This window comes from Leucoraja erinacea, chromosome 10, assembly GCF_028641065.1.
Source record: "Leucoraja erinacea ecotype New England chromosome 10, Leri_hhj_1, whole genome shotgun sequence".
Taxonomy (NCBI): domain Eukaryota; kingdom Metazoa; phylum Chordata; class Chondrichthyes; order Rajiformes; family Rajidae; genus Leucoraja; species Leucoraja erinaceus.
The window spans coordinates 49,038,493-49,053,897 of record NC_073386.1 but is presented as its reverse complement, the minus strand read 5'-3'; the positions used below and the strand labels follow the sequence as shown (position 1 = coordinate 49,053,897).

The 15,405-nt window shown below is 42.2% G+C and overlaps 1 protein-coding gene across 8 annotated transcripts in view; it reads right to left on the bottom strand.

The window, feature by feature from the left end:
- Positions 1 to 15,405, bottom strand: part of axdnd1 (axonemal dynein light chain domain containing 1) — a 96,360-nt gene that overhangs the window by 60,062 nt on the left and 20,893 nt on the right. For all 8 annotated transcript variants that reach the window (XR_008724161.1, XM_055642193.1, XM_055642195.1 and 5 more), the window contains 7 exons: positions 13,382 to 13,502; positions 8,698 to 8,786; positions 7,929 to 7,985; positions 7,049 to 7,160; positions 6,136 to 6,257; positions 5,049 to 5,189; positions 1,808 to 1,912 (listed from right to left, as the gene is read on the bottom strand). Coding sequence is in view for 7 of the 8 variants with exons in the window: in XM_055642193.1 (XP_055498168.1) it covers positions 1,808 to 1,912; positions 5,049 to 5,189; positions 6,136 to 6,257; positions 7,049 to 7,160; positions 7,929 to 7,985; positions 8,698 to 8,786; positions 13,382 to 13,502 (747 nt within the window). In the remaining variant the exon portion in view is untranslated. The remainder of the gene's footprint in view (positions 1 to 1,807; positions 1,913 to 5,048; positions 5,190 to 6,135; positions 6,258 to 7,048; positions 7,161 to 7,928; positions 7,986 to 8,697; positions 8,787 to 13,381; positions 13,503 to 15,405) is intronic.

The following is a 15,405-nucleotide window of genomic DNA, read 5'->3' as shown; positions in this document are numbered from 1 at the left end:
ATGCATTCCAACAATGCTGCTTGAGGAAGATCCTGAAGACTAGCTACAGAGACCACATCACAAATGAGGAGATCTACCGGGAAACTGCGACAAAGCCTCTCAGCCAGGACATAGAGGTACGCAGGATGAAATTTGCAGGACATAAACTCAGAATGTCACCAGAACGTGTACCTAAGATAGCAATGACATGGCAACCTGACGGTAGAAGGAAAAGAGGCCGACCAAAACTCACATGGAGGTGAACTTTCCAGAAGAATTTGGAAGTTTGGGAAGCAAGCCTGCCGAGGGTGGAAGACGCCGCACATAACCGAACAGAATGGCGAAAGCTTGCTGCCCAACGCACTCAACAGTGTGGGAGGAACCAAATCTAAGTAAGTAAGTTCAAGGTACGTAGATACTTTAACAAAAAAACGGATCATAAAGATCAGGAGACACATTAACCATCCTTTGTTATGTTCAGGCATGTGCATCACCGTCCCCCCTGAAAGTAACACCTTTCAATGGTTCAATGCTTCTTTGTTCTCGTGTATATACTGCCCAGTAACATTATTTTTGACTTAACTCACACATGTACTAGGCGCTATATTTTAGCACCATTTACAAAAACCCCAAAGTCCAGTCCTTGTTTTCAATATACTAGAGTGGCCCCAGGTTGCTGCAGGGCCTCCTTTGTCACCCTCGGCCTGTGAACCAATGCCACTCTCCTCGCCCTACAGCATTTGTGTGCCCCAGGGCGCATCCTGAAGCTGACCTTGAAGGTGCTGGAGGCATTATTCTAGTCCTTCTCCGCTCAGCTCACTCCTTGCATTCGACGTCGCCAGTGGCTACCTTCTCCTCAGCTCTCCGGTCTTCAGGGCCGAGCTCAGGGGCTTCTGAGCTTCCCTCCCTGCAGTTTGGCCCGCCGGGTCCTTCTCCACGGCGCCTGCTTCGCTCAGTGCCGCAGCACATCCCAGGAGCCTTCCGCTGCACTGCACGTGCATCCTGGGAGCCTTCCACGGCACTGCCTCAGAAAATGGAGCATAGCAGCAAACTTCTCTCACGTCACCAAAACAACACTCAGAAGAGTTTGGTGGAAAATTCCAGATCTAATAAATTAAATCTCACTCAACATAGAATTTGGCAGTACTGTTTAAGAAATCCACCAGTCTTACCAGCTACAACATATTTCCAATGATAGACACAAAGTGCTGGCCTAACTTAGCGGGTCACGCAGCATCTCTGGAGCAAAAAGGATAGGTAACGATTCTGGTCAGGATCTGAAGAAGGGTCCCAACCAAATTTCTCAGTTCTTGGCATCTGTTATAAATTCCACTCACTTGTCACTAATAATTTATCTCCAGACTGAGGAAGACTTTGGGAAATATTGTCAACTTATTAAAACTAGGGTTGCTTCCAACTCCACCTTCCTTCCATCAATAAGGCTCCTTACTTCCTTTTCCACTATAATATATGCCTCCATCCAACTGCCTATGAAACTACAGCCATGAGATTCAAATTATCTAAAATTTTCCATGCTAAAATTCCACCTTCCTGGTTACAGTAATCACGACTCTTGTTAGTAATATCCCACCACAACTAGAGAGCAGTCTTGAACTACTTACTATCTGCCTCATTGACTTTCTTTGATCAGACTTTACTGGCTTTATCTTGCACCAATCGTTATTCCCTTTTCATACACTTTGAATGGTTCGATTGTAATCATATATTGTCTTTCCACACCAAAAGCTTTTCTCTGTACTTCGGTACACGTGACAATAAACAAAACTGATGATATCTGAGTATTTGCATCAGAACATTGAGAACTCACTTGGCATTTTTATGGGCTTCAATCAATGCACTACTTAGCTCCTCCCGTGTTTTTGCTATGGTTTTTGTCGCCTTAAGGTCCTGCTCTCGAAGTAGAACAAGTTCACTGGAAATAAGAGACCGAAAGTTAGAAATTGCATCTATTAGCCGTGTACTTACGTGCTCACAGCACTAGCATGTAGCCCAGAAGACACAGTCTTTGCAACCAGTCTTGAAGGAACATTTTTTCTCCACAGTTTTCTCTGTAATGTTAAAACTCAGTACATTGAGGACTGTTGGACCATCCATTACAATGGATTTCATATACAGGTGCACAACCTTTTATCCGAAAGCCTTGGGACCAGACACTTTTCGTATTTCGGAATTTTTTCGTATTTCGGAATGGAAGATTTTTAGCATAGATTAGGTAGGTAGCACCGGCGGCTTGAAAAGTCTGGTGCGGCTGCCTCCTCCCCGAAGACCGGGGAATCATTGTAAATCATTGCTTAAATGTTAGTCAGTTAGTTTGGAGGGATTTTATGTGGTGAGGGGGGTGAAGGGGGAAACTAATTCTTAGTCCCCTACCTGGTCGGAGAGGCGGGGAGCAGGCAATGCCTTACCGGGTCGCCGTGCAGTAAGCTCCGGAGCGCTGTGGCCGCCGACTCCCAACATCGCGGAGCTGGGGCTGCGGGCGTCCGTCCGCGGGCGGCGCCGGTTGGAGCTCCGACCCCGGCAACTCTACCCCGGCTGCGTGGCACTCCAAATCCAGCGCGGCCCGCGACCGGACGCCCGCAGCCCCAGCTCCGCGATGTTGGTAGTCGGCGGCCACAGCGTGGGATAACAGCGGGGAGCGGGCAATGCCTTACCGGGTCGCCGTGCGGTAAGCTCCGGAGCGCTGTGGCCGCCGACTCCAAACATCACGGATCTGGGGCTGCAGGCATCCGGCCGCGGGCGGCGCTGGATTTGGAGCACCTCGCAGCCAGGGGTAGAGTTGCCGGGTTCGGAGCTACAACCGGCGCCGCCCGCGTCCGGACGCCCGCAGCCCCAGCTCAGCGATGTTGGGAGTCGGCGGCCACAGTAGTACAGACCTGGGTTGACCGTGGGTCATTTCGTGTCAAGTTTGGCGCCAAACGCGAGCTTTGGTGTGCAGACGACATCCTGGAAAAAATGTCCCGGAGGTTTTCGGTTTCAGGAACTCCGGATTAAAGGTTGTGCACCTGTAGTAACATAATCTCCAGTTTATGTTAATTGATCAATGCCTAGTGTTTCTTTGGCAAAAAGTTGCTTTTCCACAGTATGATAACTTGCAGTTCAGCTATAGAATCTGAGTGTTTCTTAACTTTTGTCAATGTTTATCTTCAGCCTTCTCCTTTTCCTTCACAACCTGGATACTTATTTTGCTTCTTTTAGATATGTTCCATTGTGACCCGTAACTCTTTGGTGACTATTCGCATGTGATAATGTATGTCGCGAGAATTATGTGGCAGGGCAATCATGATTAAGTCCAATTTCATCCCCCTACAGCATCTACAGGCCTGGAGTTCAGGCACTGACTGACTGACTTTCCCACTCCCTCACCCAAGAGTGCTGCATATGGTTTAGTGCAACTACCTCAACACCTACCAAGAATAAAACTTGGCATTTTCCTGTTTACTACGACTCTTTGCAAAGGGTTTGAACTTAGAACATAGAACAGCACAGCACAGGAACAGGCTCTTCAGCCCCACAATGGCCATGCCGAACATAATGTCAACTAATCTCATCTGTCGCATGTGATCCATATCCCACCATTCCCTGCATATCCCTGGCAGGGCATTCCAGGCACCCATCACTCTGAGTAAAAAAAAAAAACTTGCCCTCCACATTTCCTTTATATCTTGCCCTCTCACCTTAAAGATATGCGCTCTGGTCCTACAAAACAGCAACATGACTTCCTGACTCTTATGCTCAATGCCTCGACCCTTGAAAGCAAGTATACCAGCCTCCGATGCTATTGAGAAAATAATCCAAGTTTGTCCAACCTCTACATATAGCTATTACCCTCTAACCCAGGAAGCATTCTGGTGAACCCCTTCTGCACCCCCAAGATCCCTCTGTACATCAATACTGGTGTCTTGCCATTAACTATATACTTTCTCCTTACATTCGACTTCAATAAGTATTACATCTTACACTTGCAATGCCCCGACCCTTGAAACTTTGTCTGACCCTTTATTTACTGCCCACTTCTGCAGCTGATTGCCACTTTCAGGGAGCTATGGACCTTGGACCCCAAGATCCCTGCGTACTCCACTACTTGTGGTGCCATCTGTAACTTTCTATACAACCGACCTTCAATACATTACATGTCCAAGTGCTCAGATATTAAACTTTGTCTGCCATAGATATGCCCACTTCTGCATATGATGCTACCATATATAACCTTCCTCAGATATAGACTACATATAATATATGTCATATGTAATTATATAAATATATATATACATTTGTGTATATATATATATATATACATATACATATACATATATATATATAAATATAAATATATCTCATGAACAAAAGAGGTTTCAATAAAGATCCCTGCAGAACTCCACTGGTCACAGACCTCCAGTCAGAATAACACCCTTCCACCATAACCCACTGGCTTCCATGAGTAAGCCTATTCTGAATCCAAATTACTCAGTCACTTTGAATTCCATACATCTTACTCTTCTGGATCAACCTATCATCAGGGACTACCATGCCTTATTAAAATTCATGTAGCTAAAATCCATGTAGCCAACATCCACTGCCCTAACCTCATTGATCACCTTTGCCATATTCTCACCTCAATCAACTTTGTAAAACATGACCTGCCGCAAACAAGGCAATGCTGACTGTCGCTAATTAGCCTGTTCTCCTCCAAATGCAAGTGAATCTTAACTGAAAGAATCCTTTCCAATAGCTTCCCGACCACTGATTAGTTTTGCGATACAGCACGGGTACAGGCCACTCGGCCCATCGAGTCTGTGCTGACCAGCAATCCCTGCACACTAGCACAATCCCGCACACCAGGGACAATTTACAATTTTTACTGAAATCAATTAACCTACAAACCTGTGTATCTGAAGTGTGGGAGGAAACCGGAGCACCTGGGAAAAACCCACATGGTCAATACTACCCAGTAGTTTCATACAATTTGCAAATTACTAGTTTGTTTAGAAAGCCCTTACATCACAATAAAAACAACATTTCTGGAAAGCTTCCATGATTAAGATTATTACCTGTTGAGTTTTTCAACAGCATTCTGGAAAAGAAACAGCTCCAAAATTAGTTCCTTGTCCAATAACCGTTGCATCATGATTTCATTGTGCATATTAGTTAGATAGCGAGGAATGTAGTCCAATAAACTTACATACCTCTCTCTGTGAAAGAAGTAAAACAAATATTATAGCTTACCTTAAGCTAAAAGAAATAATCAAAATCACACAACTTATTAAAAGATTTCCCCTTTTAATTCATTCTCTTTTCTTCTTTATATATAAAATTGGGAAAGCTCACTTTTCTCATAATATTTCCAGCCAAGTCTTGGATGACTCTAATGTTGCTACCTCCTAGTGCATTCCATCTTAAAATCATTCATTCCCTCCTCCAGTATCATCAATTCATATATTGGAAATATTTCAATCTGTCAATAAATGCTAACCAAGAATTTATATTCTGAATTGGGGTAGTGGCTAGCTTTGCATAGGTGGGAGGAAATTTATGATGTTATTTGGTTTCAAATTTGGACATGACGCCAACTATCATTGGAGGGAAATTATCATCATTTTGCGTCAAGACTGAAAGAGTAGAGGGGACACAAGAGACTGCAGGTTTTTCCAATCGTGAATGAAAAACAAAACTACTGGAGGAACTCAGCAGGTGTGGAGGGGAAACAAAGTGCTGGAGAAACTCAGCAGGTCAGACATCATATGTGGAGGGGACACAAAGTGCTGGAGTAACTCGGTGGGCCAGGCAGCATCTCTAGAAGGGAATGGACAGACAACATTTCGGGTCAGGACCCTTCTTCAGACTAATGGAGTGGAGGGAAGATAACTGGTAGCTTACAACCCAATTGCACTAAAAGAAAATGTTAAATATAGTTGAAACACTAAAATATATTATTACATCTGCAATTTGAATGCTTGTTTGATTATGCATCTCTAATAATGTTTCATGGCTACACAAAAAAAAAATGGTATGTATTAGCTTGCATCCCCAACGCATCAGTAAAATCATTTGTTAGCTTTATATGGTAAGTTGTATCTAGGTTGCAAAGTTTGGAACAAATGATAGTAGAATCAGTGAACATCTCTGGTTGTGACAGACCTGACTTTGGCAAGAAGCTCTCCTCGCTCTGCACAATCCACACTAATCTGACGAATAAGCTCATGGAACACAATATTGTAAATGGTTTGCTCCTTTTTCACCAGATCCAGCAAATAATACATCTGGGCAAATAAAAATCAGCACAAGGCAGTTGGAAATAATGGCAATAATGTAGAATCTGTTTAAATTGTAAAATGCTACAATAACCTTTAATGATCTTTCAGTCTTAATTAATAAAGCTTTCTTTTTCACTTTACACTGAAGTTAATGGAATAAAATGTCAGAAGCAGGTCAGCTGCCAATATATTAGCATAAACACCCAAGGATGAAATTCAACCCCATGTACAAGTTGACTAACAGCATTCAAAACATTTAAGTTCAACACCTCATACTTATCTGTATTAAACTCCATTAACCATTCCTCAGCCCACCTGCCCAACTGATCAAGATCCGGCTGCAATTTTTGATAATCATCTTCGCTATCAATGGTACCACCCACTTTAATGTCTTCTGCAAATTTGTTAACCATGTCTTGTACATTCTCATCCAAATCGGTAATATAAACCACAAACAGCAAAGGGCCCATCACTGATCCTTGAGGCGCACCACTAGTCACAGGCCTCCCGTCCGAAAAATAATCTTCTACTCTCACCCTCTGCTTCCTTCCACAAAGGCAATTTATCCAGCCGGCCAGCTCTCCCTGGATACCATTAAGTCTTGCAGGTCAGAGGATCAATTCATTGATGTACACAAAGAGTTAAACAGGAGAAAGGCAAAGTTAATCTCCAACAAAGACAGTATCCATTCTTCAAATATCTTTTGATGCTGTAAATGGATATTTATTTTTCTCCTGTATGTTTCTACTGCATGTGCAACAATTGTAGAAATACAGTTTCTGTCATTCTCACAATACCTGAGTTTCTCCTCTTAATTCTTGCTTTTTATCATCATTAAACCCAGCTTTTTCCAACATATCATCCATCACTTGAGACAGCTGAATGGCCTCAATTCTACCACAGGGTTTCCTGGAATGAGAAAATAATGCCTAAATCAGGAAATGTGTGAATGATAGTGGTGTTTTTCTTAGGGGAATGACAATTATTTGCTTAAGAGGAAGGAAAGTAGTGATAAAGCATAAAATGGTTTCACACGTTGCCAAAAGTCACAATTAATGCATTATAATTGGGTATGTATATTGCACAACATTTCTCTGTATTTTGTACAATCATCTTTTCTTTTCTACATATTTCCAATTTATTTTTACAATCTGTTCTTCTATTTTTTGCCAGTTTATGTATATATCTTGCTCTATATTTTTGTACTCTTTAATCTCTTCTTTTTTACCTATTTCTAATTTCTTTTTACACTCTGGTCTTCAATTTTTTTGCCAGTTTATACTTGCTCTAATTTCTCATTTAATCATTTTTGTTCCATGTTTGCTGGTTGCTAATCAAATTGCAAATAATTTTCAATGCCTACCAATTTTCATTACAATTCTATTGATTTTTTAAAAAATCTAATACCATATAATCCTTAATTTCTTTGATTAGCCTTGGTGGATCACTTTTTTCCATCATAGCACATTGATTGAGAAATATGCAAGGGCTTCTGCAAAAGTTTGCCATTGTTTATCTTGGCAGATACTTAGCCTTACTGCTGCCACTAATAATAGCATCGACAACAATGGGACAGTTTTTGCAAGTACTGCGAAATTCAGAGACTTTTTAAAAAAGTATCTTTAAGTGCATCATGAAGCCAACTGGCACAGTCGTGGAGTTAATACAACTACTCACATGGAGGGAAATACTCTCAGCTTTTTCTCATGGTCTTCCAGTAGGGTGGTGTATTTACTATAAGAAAGATCAACCACAGAACATTAGTTGTTTTAATGGACTCTTTGGCAGTAAAAAAATATGCATTAGAAAGGGACATGAGTTCCTGTTCCTTGAAAAAAGGAACATGGAAGGTGAATAAAGAAACCGGTTTGGCGAGTCGAGACAGTGAATGAATTTAAATTGCTTTATTTTGCAATGGTAAAACAACAAATTAACTCTGGTCGGTAAGACAGCCAAAACGCGATGCCACTTCCACAAGTGTGGCGCTAAACTTATACAACTCGGTAAAAAGCGCGCAAAAATCGCCCCCCGCGCCCACGTGATCGGTGCAACCAATCCAAGGGTTTGACTAACCAAAGCCACCACCAGGTGTCGTTACACCGGATTACTGTTTTATAACATTATTCAATACCAACTCCAGTTAAAACCAGACTACTGGTAATCTTTAATTCCTATGACCCCAGCTATATAATAAATTGCAGTCACAATGTGCTGTATTAAAAAGATTGTGGGGGACAAACACATCAACTGTAACCGTTCCATTGTAATTTTTAAGTAGAGCCATGTACTAAATCTATTACAAAATTAGGAAAGAAATGTGTCAGCATTTTATTATATGCAGGGCCATGCTGTGATCCGTCATGTCATAAAACATGTAGGAGAAAATCTTTCACTTTGAAGAAAAAGCTACTTTTATCAAAGATTTAATACATTAAGGATTACTCACTCATCATAATATTCCAGTCCCAGGACTCCCCTGTTCTTCACAATGTGGTACTGATCTGGTATCAAACTCTCAGGTACATCCACCTTCCTCTATTGAGTGAAAAAAAAGTACTTAATATCAAAAGTATTAAATGCAGTTCCTAAATAACACAGAGTACAAATATCATAAACAGCTACCAGAAGGTGAATGGGCCTGGAAGGCCTCAACGTTAAATCTAAATCTCAGAAAACGACATGGCATTAGGTGCACGGTGGGTGAGGTAATCTCCAAATTATAGCGGGGAATTAGCCTCTCTCAGTACACCTCAAGCCGCTCAATGTTTCTTTAATGTATAAGCCCATTATTGGAAATGTTGCCTTTCAATTGAGACTTTAAACAAAAACCATTTAACATGAGCCGTAATTTTGAAAGTGTAACAGAAAGAACAAGATGATAATGCAGGGCAGTGAACAAAGGAAAAAAGGTGGCATGGGGGATATCGTCAGACAAAAAAAGTCCAGCAAATAGAGTAAGATAGACAGTAAATTGGCAAAACTGAAGAATATTTACTCATACTCTTACTTACTTTATTATCCAAGTATGTTTTGCAACATACGAGAAATTTGATTTGCCATGCATTCATACTAATAAAAAGCAACAAAACACACAAAATGCATTTTGACATAAACATCCACCACAGTGACTCCTCCACATTCCTCACTGTGATGGAAGGCGAAAGTTAGTTCAATCTCTTCCCTTCTTTGTCCTCCAGTGGTCGGGGGCCTCTAACTTTCTGTAGATGGGACGATCTTGCTCCAGTAGCCGGCGGCGGGCATCCTCATCAGGACGATCAAGCTCCTGCATCGGGGGGGGGGGGGGAATCTCAGCTCCCCCGCGCCGGGCGATTTACCTTGGGTCGGGCCTTGTCAATGTTGTGCGGTTTTGGAGCTTCCCAACTTGGTCTCTCCCGAGACTGTGAGCCCTTTGATGTTAAAATCTGCAGGCCGCAGTTGGAGCATCGATCCCAGGCAAGGAATCGGCTCTGACGGTAAGTCCACGCCCCGCGGTCTGGCTCAAAGTCAGTCCCGAGCAAGGCCTCCAGCTCCACGATGTTAGGCTGCAGAGCGACTGCAGATACAACCCGGAAAACAATCGCATCTCCGGCAAGGTAAGATATGAATGTTTTATCATAAAAAGATAAATCACAACATGAACTCAAGTGATTAGAAGGGCCAAAAGGGACTGTTAAATGTTTTAGACGTCGGATTGAAGAAAACCCCAAGGCATTTTACACCTATATTAAAAACAAAAGGATAACGATGGGGGGGTACGATAATGGAGGGAATTTGTGCCTGGAGACGGAGATGTAGGCGAGGTACTAAATGAATACTTCGCATCTGTGCTCACCTAGAAGGACATGGAGGAGAGTGAGATCAGTGTGAAAATACTAAAATGCAAAGACAGCTTGCGATCAATAAGGAGGTGATGTTGGGGCTCTTGAAGAGCATGAAGGTGGATAAATCCCCAGAAACTGATGGAATCTATTCCAGTTTATTAAGAAAAGCAAGAGAGGAAATTGCAAGAGCCTTGACAGAAATCACTGCAACTTCTCTAGCCACAGATAAGATCCCAAACAACTGGAGATGATCCAATGTTACTCCTTTGTTTAAGAAGGGAAGTAGAGATAATCTAGGGAATTGTAGGTCGATGAACCTCACGTTAGTAGTTGGGAAGCTTTTTTGGACAGCATTCTTCAGTTTAGGATTTACTGCTGTTTGCAATGGAATGAGACAATTAGGGACCGTCAGCTTGCCTTTGTACATGATAGATTGTGTCTTATTAATGATTGCGTTATTTGAAGAGGTGGTGAAGGTGATCGATGAGAGTAGGTCGGTGGATGTTGTCTACATAATTTTAGTAAGGCATTTGATAAAGTCCCCCATGGAAGGCTGATCCAGAAGATTAATATCCACAGGAGTGACGGTAACTTGGTCATTTTGATTCAGATCTGGCTTACTCATAGAAGTGTTGCAGTGGAAGGGCATTATTCTGGCTGGAGTCTGTGACCAATGGAGTTCTGTGGGGATCTATGCAGGGATCTCTGTTGTTTATGATGTATATAATCTTGGACATAAACATAGATAGGCTGCTTAGTAAATTTGTAGACAACAGCAAGATTGCTGGACAGTGAGGAAGGTGGTCAAAGTATACAGTGGGTTATAGATCAACTATAGTAGTGAAATAGACAGAAAAATAGCAAATGGAGTTTAATCCAAACAAGTGAGGTGGTGCACTCTAGGAAGTCGAATGATGGCATACAATTAACGGCAAGACCCTTAACAGTTGTTTAAGAAGAAACTGCAGATGCTGGAAAATCGAAGGTAGACAAAAGTGCTGAAGAAACTCAGCGGATACAGCAGCATCTATGGAGCGAAGGAAATAGGCAACGTTTCAGGATGAAACCCTTCTTCAGACTGATGTAGGGTGGGGGCGGGGAGAAGCAAGGAGAAAGGAAGAGGAGGAGCCCGAGGGCTGAGGGAGAGCTGAGAAGGGGAGGAGACAGCAATGGCTACTGGAAATTGGAGAATTCAATGTTTATGCTGCTAGGGTGCAGAATGCCCAAGCGGAATATGAGGTGTTGCTCCTCCAATTTCCGGTGGTGCTCACTCTGGCCATGGAGGAGGCCCAGGACAGAGAGGTCGGATTCAGAATGGGAGGGGGAGTTGAAGTGCTGAGCCACTGGGAGATCAGGTTGGCATTGATAGTGAGAAATATCTTTGGGTCCAGGCCAATTGCTCCCTGAAAGTGGCAACACAAGTAGATAGATCAGTAAAGAATGTGTATGGTATGCTTGCCTTTACTGATCAGAGCCTAGAGTATACTCTAAGCTTCAGGAAGTCAAGATGCAGCTTTATCAGAATTTGATTAGGCCGCGTTTGAACTATTGGTTCCTCAATCTCCTAAGGAAGTAGAGGCGTTGGTGTGCCTTCTTGGCTGTTGCTTCAATGTAGTTGGTCTTCCTCAAATCGTTGGTAATACTAATATCAAGAAAGTTGAGGTTCTCAACCATTTCCATTTGGAGTGTTGCTTGCAGTTCTGGTCACCCCATTACAGGAAGAATGTGGAGGCTTTGGAGCAGAAGAGACATGGTGATGCAGCGGTAGACCTGCTGCCTTAAAGCGCCAGAGACCCGAGTTTGATCCTGACTACGGGTGCTGTCTGTACAGAGTTTTTAAAGTTCTCCCCATGACTATGCTAGGTTTCCACAGGCGCTCCGGTTTCCTCCCACACTCCAGATATACAGGTTTATAGGTTAATTGACATCGGTAAAAATTGTTAATTGTCCCTAGTGTGCAGGATAGTGTTAGTGTACGGGTATCGCTGGTCAGCACGGACTCGGTAGGCCGAAGGGCCTGCTTCCATGTTGTATCTCTAAACTAAACTAAAGAGATTTACCAGAATGTTTCCTGGATTAGATGGTGTTAGCTACAAGGAGAGGTTAGATGAACTTGGATTAATTTCTCAGGCACATCGGATGTTGAGGGGAGACCTGATGGAAGTATGTAAAATTACGGGAGGCACAAGTAGGGCAGATAGGTTGTGGAGGCAGATACGATGGTGTAATTTAAGTTTTTGGATATCTACATGGATATGCAGGGAAAGGAAGGATATGGATCACGTGCAGGTAGAGGAGATCAGTTTAACCTAGCATCACGTGAGGCTGGGACATTGTGTGTTCCTGTGCTGTATTGTTCCATGTTCTATGTTCTATGAAGGCTTCACAAAGGCGGCACCTATCATTAAGGATCGCCACCATCCGCCCATGCCATCTTCTTGCTGCTACCACCAGGTAAGAGGTACAGAAGCCTTATGTCCCACAACACTGACAGCTAATTTCCTGCAATTCAATCCTTTAACTGATCTGTGCAACCCTATTCCTAAATCAGCATGGGAAACCTATGGACCACCTCTTGCACTACCATGGACCTGTTTCTCATTATGTTTTTGCACTAAGGTCCTGCTTTCCACAATTCTTTTATTTTGTACCTTCTTGCATAATTTATGTATAATTTGTGTATAATTTATGTCCTGCGTAGTGTCTGAGTCAATGTGTCTGAGATGCTGCTGTAAGTAAGCTTTTCATAGTACTTGTACCTCACCATACTTGTGCGTATGATAATAAACTTGACGATGTGCTATAGTTACTCATTACTAAAAGGCATTTGATAAGTTATCTCATCAAAGATTACTCCACAAGATCTTGGCAATGAAGAAAAAATGTGGATCATTTTTTAGATTGGCAATCTGTTACTAGTAGGCTATAAAGATCGGTGATAGAACCCAACTACTTATATTCTATATTAATGACTTGGGTAAAGAAACCAGGCTTACAGTGACAATTTTGCTCATGAACCAATATTTATTTCTCTCTCTGTTACCTTCTTCCCAGGGAAAGCACTTCTCACAGTCAAGAAACCTTCCAAATTCACATATTTAGTTTGATAATTAATTTAACCGTTGACAGCTGAATTAATGCCTCCTATTTGATATATTCATTTCCACCTTGTCATGTTGAATTAGAATTTTATTTTCTCACGTCATAAACATTTATAATGAAATGCCTAAATATAAGAGCAATTTTAACAGGAAGCAAAGCATAATAAATATTGCTCAAAAATTGTTTGATTTCTTAATTGTTACTCACTTTGGTGGGATGTTTTTCAACCTGAGCCCGAACTGAACTTTTGTCCATGGCTGCCAATGACTCAGGCACCACATTGATGGGACATTTGGTATATACGGCATCACGTAAAAAGGAGATATCCCTGCATGAAGGTTTGGAAAGGTTAAAATCAAAGAAAGTCACAAAACAAAAATTGATGCATATGGACCAAGATTTTAAAGAATGAATGAAAAGACTGAAGTGATCTCAGCCTTCTGCTAATTTTAACATTGACATTTGCAATAAAGAGACTTTAGCACCTGAAGAAGTCTCTCTTTCCAATGAAGTAATTTTTATTTTTTGAGAAATAAGATAAGAAAGTAGGGAATAAAATCTGTTTGCAAAAGAAAACACAGCAGACAGGAATGTAATGCAAAAAAAAGGAGATATATAAGAAGTGCACAGAAGAAATAAGAGCAAGGAGAAATGTAAATCCTGGATAGGTGAATAGTGCAGGAGATTGGCAGTAGTTAAAGAAAAGAGAAGAATTATTAGAGGGACAAGAAACTCAGCGTGGAATAGAAAACTATATGCGAACAAACTCGCAGCAAAATGACAGGCCTACTAAACCAGAGCATTATACAACAATCTGGAGTAGAGTCATAGAGTTATGGGCCTGCCCCACAGGCGACTTTTTAGGCAACTACAGGAGACTATGTGGTCGCCACATGGTTGCTACATGTTCGCGGGTGGTTGCCGGGGAGTCGCCTTCATGATCGTGAAGAGTTCCCGCATTCTCGGATCTAGTCGCGGCTTCATTCTGGTCGCCGCAAATTTTTCAACATGTTGAAAAATTAGCAGTGACCAGAATGAAGCCGCCATGGAGAGTAGCGAGAATTCTCGTGCCATAGATGGGTGGCCAGGAGGTCCTAGTGGTTTGCCAGGAGGTCGTAGGTTCTCGTAGGTTGTAGCCGGTGCTGACCGGTGAATTTAATTGGCTCATTGGGAAAAAAATATATAAACAGTAGTTTTCAGAACCAAGGAAACCGACCGGTAATGTTAATGTCCGCCGAGCTACACAACCGTGTACCTCTGGCTTCTTAAAAGTTGTCTCCACTCTGTCTCCCCCTTCTAACCCCCCTCTTTTAAAGGACTTGTGACCCTTCCCGTACACTGTGCTTTCACCGTCTTAATTACAGCGCCAACCTTCTTGTTCATCGTGGTGTATCACATTGGCTTTGCATCGCGTAAATTTCACTCAGACAGCTCTCCCCCCGTTTGCCCTGTCCCCCGCCTGCATAACTGGCTGGTGAAGGAAGTGATGTGTGTGTTCCACTCTGACAATCATCGTACCAGTTGCCAGGTTTTCAGCAACCGGCTACGACTTGACAATCGCCTGAAAAATCGCCTGTGGGACAGACCCATTATACAGCCCGGAAGCTGGTCCTTCGGCCCAACTCATTCATGTTGGCCAGATGCCCCATCTAATTTTCCTACATTTGGCTCATGTCCTTCTAAACCTATCCTATCCGTATACCTGTCCAAGTGTCTTTTAAATGCCTCAACTACTTCCACTCGCAGCTCATTCCATATACTAATCATTCTGAACTAAACAAATTAAACTAACTAAACTAAATTGTCTGAGCAATAAAGTTGCCCCTCAGCTTCCTATTAACTCTTTCCCCTCTCATCTTATACCTATGTCCTCTGATGCTTGACTAGATAAAAAATGATTCCCCTCAATGATTTTATACACCTTTATAAGATCATCCCTCAGCCTTCCTAGCCTGCCCAACCTTTCCTGAAAGCTCAGGTACTCGAATAATGGCAACATCTTCATGAATCTTTTCTGCAATCTTTCCAGCTTAATGACATCCTTACTATAGCACGGTGACCAAAACTGAACACAATAACTATTCTCAACATAATATTGTGACCTCACCAATGTCTTCTACCACTGTAACCTAATGTTGCAACTTCCGTACATAATGAAGGCCAACGTACTAAATACCTTCTTTACCACCGTATAGGATCCATCACTGATTCCTGACACTAACAATGATTCG